We start from the raw sequence: 7,500 nt of genomic DNA, 5'->3' as shown, positions 1-7,500 counted from the left end.
AGGAGGAGGAGGAGGAGGAGGAGGAGGAGGAGGAGGAGGAGTACAAGACACACAGACATACAGATCAATAGATAGATAAATGAATAGACAGACAAACAGACAGACAGATAGACAAATAAATAAATAGATAAACACAAAAAATATCAATCAAAATACAAAAACTTCACATTTTTCTATCAATATTTCCACAGAAGGCAGCGAGACCCAGCCCACCACCACCGACACCACCACCACCGACACCACCACCACCACCACCACAGACCCTACCACAGAAGGAGCCACAGAAAACACGCAAGAGGAAGAAAAAGAAGAAGAAAAACCTGCGGAGACTCAAGAGGAAGGCCAGGAAGCAACACAAACAAACACAAGCGGCGAAACACAGGAACAAACACCAGAGATACCAAACGAGGGGAACGACGTAAATACAGACACACAGACAGACACAGACGCACCCACAAACGCACACACGAACGTCCCGCAGATCATCGCAGCAGCAGAAGGGGGGATAGTGGCCACAGTAACACTCCCACAAGCCGAACCAAACGCAGATGACAAAACGGAGAAAGGGACTGAAATAAAAGCAGAGAAAACGGAGAAGCGTAAAAAACCGGCGAAGAAAATTGAAGTGGAGGAATTTTACGTCAAATATCGGTCGTTTTCTTACCTCCACGCGGAATGGAGGACGGAAGAGGAGCTGTTTAAGGGTGACAAGCGGATAGCAGGGAAGATTAAGAGGTTCAAGCAGAAGAGAGCAACCACACAGAATATGCTGGAGTTTGTGAGTATTGAGAGAGAGAGAGAGAGAGTGAGAGAGTAAGGCTGTGTGAGTGAGAAATAATGATTGAGAGAGAGAGAGTGTATTTGTGTTTGTAAGACTGTGAGAGAGAGAGAGAGATAATGAGTTTTGTTTACCTATCCACCCATCCACCAATCGACTCATATCTATCCACCTCTATCTATCTATTTATCCACTCACTCCTCATTTGTCTATCCATTTACTCATTCTTCCACTTCCATATCTATCTATCTGTCTGTCTGTCTGTCTGTCTGTCTGTCTGTCTGTCTGTCTGCCTGCCTGTCCATCCACTCCACCCCTCCACTGGCAGCTGGAGGAGGAGGCGTTCAACCCAGACTACACAGAGGTGGATCGCATTCTGGACGTGACAGAAACAGTGGAACCGTCCACCATGAAGGCCATCAAACACTACCTGGTCAAGTGGAAGGCCCTGGCGTATGAGGACTCCACCTGGGAACTGGAAGATGATGTGGATCCTCTCAAGGTAAGGTGGAGCAGGTGCAAGAGGTGGAGGAGATGGAGGTAGGAAGAGGAGGAGATGGAGGTAGGAAGAAGTGGTTGAAGATGAAGTGGAGGAGGTGGAAGAAACAGAGGAGGAGATGGAGGTAGGAAGAAGTGGTAGAAGAGGCAGTGAAGGAGGTGAAGGTGGAAGAGGAGATGGTAGAGGTGGAAGAGGAAGTGAAAGAAGTGGAGGTATGTATGATTGTGCCACCAGTCGCCATATTTGTGATCAGAGGCGATGGCAGCATTCCGGAAATCCCTGTACAGTCTTAAATTCATCCCTTTCTAGATACAAGCTTCCTCTCACACTGGCAAATACAAGCTTTCCCTCACCCACTCACCCTCTCAACCTTCTCCCCCTGACAGATACAAGCCTTCCTGACATACAAGGACCCACCCCCAAAGAACGAATGGAAGCCCAAGAAGAGACCCAAACCCAGTGAGTGGAAGAAGCTGGACTCTTCGCCACAGTACAAGAACAACAATTCACTGAGAGAGTACCAGCTGGAGGGTCTCAACTGGCTCAATTTCTCCTACTACAACTCGTATGTCAGACATTGTTGCTGCAGATTGATTGTTGGAACATGTGAAAGATTGTTGGAACTACTACTGTGTGAAAGATTGTTATGACTTAAGAGAGAGAGAGAGGTGCTTGGTGTGTTTGTGTGTGTGTGTTTTATTTCAGAGATTTGGAACTGAAAAATTGTTGGAACTTGTGTGAAAAATTGTTAGAACTTGCATGTGTGGGGCAGAGAGAGAGAGAGAGAGAGAGAAAAAAAAAATATCAACCTTATTTAACCTAACCTACACATTTATCCATCCTTCCAGCCTAACCTACCCTACCCTAACCCAACCCAACCTAGCCTAACCTAACCTAACCTAACCTAACCTAGCCTAGCCTAGCCTAGCCTAACTTACCTTACCTAACCCAATCCAGCCCAACCCAACCCAACCTAACCCAACCACATATATCCAGTGATCCACGCAGCCTAACCATCCCTGCACCTTGTCTCCACAGCCGTAACTGCATTCTGGCAGATGAGATGGGGCTGGGCAAGACCATTCAGTCCCTCACGTTTGTGGACTCCTGCTTTAAGTACGGCATTCGTGGACCGTTCCTCATCATCGCCCCGCTCTCCACTATTCCTAACTGGCAGAGGGAGTTTGAGGGCTGGACCGACCTTAATATTATCGTCTATCATGGATCGTAAGTGTTTCTGTCTGTCTGTGTGTGTCTGTTTGTCTTCTGTCTGTCTGTCTTTCTCTGTGTCTGTGTTTGTCTGTGTCTGTTTGTCTGTCTGCCTGTCGTTTGTATTTATCTAGTTGTATTGTACAGTGTTGGAGTGGGGCTCATAGTGTCCTGTCTCCATGTCTCCATTTATCAAATTTTTCCTTAAAGTTCTGCACATTATATGCTGTATCAACTTCATTATCCAATGCATTCCACTTTTCCACCGTTCTGGTCACCCAGCCAGCCTTCCCCATTACGTAGTGAGCTCAGACCTCTTAGACTGATCTTTGGGTAGGACTGAGACCACTAACCTAACCTAACCACACCTTTCTTCCTTATTTACCTCCACAAACACACCTTTTCTTATTTCTTACTTTTCTTAATCTTTTCTTCCTTATTTCCTTTTTTTCTTGCTATTTTGTGAGTATTGATTTATTTTTTCACCCCTACCCTACAGCCACGCCATACTTATTGACCTCCACAAACACACCTTTCCTATTGACCTCCCCAACACCTGAAGTTAACAGCCCATCTCTGTCACCCCCCACAGCCACGCCAGTCGCAACATGATCCTTGAGTATGAGATGTATTACAAGGACGACAAGGGCCAGCGCATCCCCAACCTATACAAGTTCAACGTTCTCATCACCACCTTTGAAGTGATCATCTCCGACTGCCTGGAGCTCAAGGAGATACACTGGCGCTGCTGCATTATTGACGAGGCGCACAGGTTGAAGAACAGGGTACGTGTGTGGGGCAGTTTTGGGGCTGTTTCCCTTGCAGCTCTGAAACAATTAGCTGAAAGAAAGGGATAAATGTGTTGAAACCTCCCTCTTAATGAAGTCATGTCATAGTATGTTGGAAATACAGAAGCAAACAGAATTCCAGAGTTTACCGGAGAGTGGGATGAATGATTGAGAGTACTGGTTAACTCATGCATTAGAGAGGTGGACAGAGTAGTGGTGAGAGGAAGAAGAAAGCCTTGTGCAGCGAGGGTTGGGGCTGGAGGGAGGAGGGGAGGCAAGCAGTTAGCAAGATCAATAGAGCAGTTAGCATGAAAATAGCGATAAAAGATAGCAAGAGATGCAACATTCTGGCGGTGAGAAAGAGGCTGAAGACAGTCAGTCAGAGGAGGGGAGTTGATGACATGAAAAGCTTTTGATTCCACCCTATGTAATAAGAAGTGTTTTGTGGGTTACATGGTCATTGTATGGGAGACAACTTACCTTAGCCTAACCCAACCCAACCCAACCCAAACCCCACAGAACTGCAGGCCACTAAAGGGGGCTTCATTTAATGCATTTAACCTATCCTAACCCAATGTAATTTAATCCAAACCTAACCTAAATCTAACTTGGCTCAAGAAAGTGGTTATATTTGGCCCTAACCTAACCTAACCTAACCCAAACTCACCCAATCCTAACCTAACCCAACCTAACCTAGCTTAACCTCACTCAATCTACCCCCCACAGAACTGCAAACTCCTGGAGGGTCTGCGTCTGATGTTCATGGAGCACCGTGTTCTACTGTCCGGCACACCACTGCAGAACAACGTGACTGAGCTGTTCTCCCTACTCAACTTCCTGGAGCCCACACAGTTCTCTTGCCAGGACACCTTTCTGCAGGAGTTTGGCAAGCTGGAGACAGAGGACCAGGTGACCAAGCTACAGGCATTGTTGAAGCCAATGATGCTGAGGAGGATGAAGGAAGATGTGGAGAAGAGTTTAGCACCAAAGGAGGAGACTATCATTGAGGTACGTCTGTGTGTGTGTGTGTGTGTTTCTGATGTGTGTTTTTGGTGTGTGAGGTTATTTTTTCATGTGTGTATGTGTGTGTGTGTGTGTGTGTGTGAGAGAGAGAGAGAGAGAGTTGTGTGTGTGTATAAGGTGTGTTTTTGGGTGTTTTTAGTGTTTTTGGTCTGTTTTTTTCTGTGTTTTGTGTGTGTTTGTGTTTGTGTTTGAAAAAGAAATGTACCTTAGTATGTGTATTGACTTAAAGAACACAACTGTCACTCCATATTTATTTATTTTATTTATTTATTATTTTTATTTACTGGTGTGTGTTATGATGACCTGCCATGCTAATACTGAGGAGTCCAGCTTTGTCTGGGACCCCAGTGAGTTTAAAGTTTGGAACGCTGATTAACACACACACACACACACACACACACACACACACACACACACACACACACACACACACACACACACACACACACACACACACACACACATGTAATGGAGATGGGGAAGAGTGGAAGATGGCCAAGAGGGTCATAATGGGTGAAGGAGTATGTTGAAAAAGGTGGAAAAGGAAAAGGATTTGGGAGTGATAATACAAGACCATGGGCAGTTTGAGGCTCATATTGACAAGATGTTTGGAGAAACATTAATTTGATTAGAAATATTGGATTAGCCTTCCATTATATGGATAAAGATATGATGAAGAAATTAATTAGTATGGTAATTAGACCAAGATTGGAATATGCTGGTGGTTTGGTCCCCTTATAAAAAGAAGCATATAAGGAAGTTGGAGAGATTGCAGAGAATGGCAACAAAAATGGTTCTGGAACTGGCAGAAATGACCTATGAGGAGAGATTAAAAGAAATGAATTTGCTTACCTTGGAACAAAGAAGAGAAAGAGGAGATTTAATACAGGTTTATAAACTGTTGAACGGTCTGGATGAAGTGGATAATGAGCAAATGATGTTGAGAGAAGAAAATTTAAATCGAACTACGAGATCGCATAGTAAAAAGATAGCCAAGGAAATATGCTTGAAGGATGTGAAGAAATATAGTTTCCCACAGAGATGTGTGGAGGTGTGGAATAGTTTGAGTGAGGAGGTGGTGTCAGCGAGGAGTGTGCATAGTTTGAAAGGAAAGTTAGATGTGTGTAGATATGGAGATGGGGCCACACCAGTATGATACCCAGGCCCTGGAAAATTACAACTAGGTGAATACACACACACACACAATCGAGAGTGCCGGGTTCGAGTCCCGGTGCGGCGAGACAAATGGGCAAGCCTCTTACTGTGTGGCCCCTGTTCATCTAGCAGTAAATAGGTACGGGATGTAACTGGAGGGGTTGTGGCCTCGCTTTCCCGGTGTGTGGAGTGTGCTGTGGTCTCAGTCCTACCCAAAGATTGGTCTATGAGCTCTGAGCTCCCTCCGTAATGGGGAAGACTGGCTGGGTGACCAGCAGACGACCGAGGTGAATTACACACACACAAAACTAGAACCACAAAAACACACTTAAAAACACTCGCAAACACACCCAACACACACACACAAATACATCCTTTAAAAAACACACACACACACACACACCCTAACCTAACCTAACCTAACCTAACCTTCGTCATAAACAGGTGGAGCTGACAAACATCCAGAAGAAGTATTACCGAGCGATTCTTGAGCGGAACTTTGACTTCCTGGTGAAGGGAGCCACGTACGCCAACATTCCCAGCCTTATGAACACCATGATGGAACTCAGGAAATGCTGTCTGCACCCTTACCTCCTCAATGGTCAGTGTATGGGTGTGTGTGTGTGTGTATGTTTGGAGGGAAGGTGGTGTGTATCTGTGGAAGTTTGAAGGGAAAGTAGAGTATGTGTGTGGAAGTTTGCAGGGAAGGTAGAGTGTGTGTGTGTGTGTGTGTGTGTGTGTGTGTGTGTAAGAGAGAGAGAGAGAGGGAGTTATTTTCTTTGTCTAACCTAACAACTTAATTTTCCTTCTATAACTAACCTGCATAGAGAAAAAAATCAAATCAAACCTAATCTAACTCACCCCAAACCCAACCCAACCCAACCCAAACTTAACTAAACCAACTGGTGCACCTCCCGACACAGGCGCAGAGGATGCCATACAGCAGGACTATCGTGACTCCAACCCCGCCAATGCCTCAGACCCAGACACTTACTACAATGCCCTCATCAACTCCTCCGGCAAGATGGTGCTGGTGGACAAACTCCTGCCCAAGCTGAAGGATAATGGCCACCGTGTCCTGATCTTCTCACAAATGGTCAAGCTGTTGGATATCCTGGAGGACTATCTTATCTTTAGAAAGTGAGTGTCCTTTATGGTGGTGGTGCTGGTGGTGGGGACTTGGTGTTAGTGGTGGTGGGGACTTATATTGGTATGTTATTTGTCTCTAGAACCTTAAAAACCCACGTCACTTATTGTTTCTCCTGTTGATAATGTAGAAATGTTGTTGATTTATCTCTAGAACCTTAAAAACACCCTTAAAAACTCGCATCACTTATTGTTTCTCCTGTTGATAATGTGGAAATTTTGTTAATTTATCTCTAGAACCTTAAAAACACCCTTAAAAACTCACAGCACTTATTGTTTCTCCTGTTAATGTAAAAATCTCATTAATCTGTCACTAGGGCCACAAAAACACCCTTGAAAACCCTGTCACTTATTGTTTCTCTTGTTAATAATGTAAAAATCTCATTAATCTATCACTAGGGCCACAAAAACACCCTTAAAACTCACATCACTTATTGTTTGCTGCTACCTAAATAAATGAAAGCATTTTTAACAAAGATTTAACCTAACCTAACCTAATTAACTTTTTTTTTATTTATCTAGTTATTTTTTATGTTACCAGTATTTAGCAGTTATGTAAATCTAACCTAACCTAACCCCACAGATACCCCTATGAGCGGCTGGACGGCAGGATACGTGGGAACATGCGGCAGGCGGCAATCGACCGTTTCTGCAAGCCTGACTCTGATCGGTTTGTGTTCCTGCTGTGTACCAAAGCTGGCGGTCTGGGCATCAACCTCACAGCCGCGGACACTGTCATCATTTACGACAGCGACTGGAACCCACAGAACGACTTGCAGGCCCAAGCTCGCTGCCACAGGATTGGTCAGTCGAAGAGCGTCAAAATCTACCGTCTAGTCTGCAGGAACACATACGAGAGGGAGATGTTTGATAAGGCGTCCAGGAAATTGGGTTTGGATAAG

The 7,500-nt window shown here is 44.8% G+C and overlaps 1 protein-coding gene across 1 annotated transcript in view; it reads left to right on the top strand.

Moving 5' to 3' along the window:
- LOC123520674 (chromodomain-helicase-DNA-binding protein 7-like) overlaps window positions 1-7,500 on the top strand; it is a 20,084-nt gene that overhangs the window by 252 nt on the left and 12,332 nt on the right. Inside the window, exons 2-10 of the mRNA XM_045283224.1 lie at window positions 192-778; window positions 1,107-1,280; window positions 1,664-1,842; window positions 2,316-2,504; window positions 3,079-3,271; window positions 4,001-4,282; window positions 5,897-6,053; window positions 6,376-6,592; window positions 7,182-7,500. The exon at window positions 7,182-7,500 is cut by the window's right edge and continues 100 nt beyond it. Coding sequence (XP_045139159.1) covers window positions 192-778; window positions 1,107-1,280; window positions 1,664-1,842; window positions 2,316-2,504; window positions 3,079-3,271; window positions 4,001-4,282; window positions 5,897-6,053; window positions 6,376-6,592; window positions 7,182-7,500 — 2,297 coding nt within the window. The remainder of the gene's footprint in view (window positions 1-191; window positions 779-1,106; window positions 1,281-1,663; window positions 1,843-2,315; window positions 2,505-3,078; window positions 3,272-4,000; window positions 4,283-5,896; window positions 6,054-6,375; window positions 6,593-7,181) is intronic.

This window comes from Portunus trituberculatus, chromosome 1 (assembly GCF_017591435.1).
Source record: "Portunus trituberculatus isolate SZX2019 chromosome 1, ASM1759143v1, whole genome shotgun sequence".
Lineage (NCBI taxonomy): Eukaryota > Metazoa > Arthropoda > Malacostraca > Decapoda > Portunidae > Portunus > Portunus trituberculatus.
The sequence above is the reverse complement of the archived record's forward strand: the minus strand, read 5'-3'. Positions and strand labels throughout refer to the sequence as shown.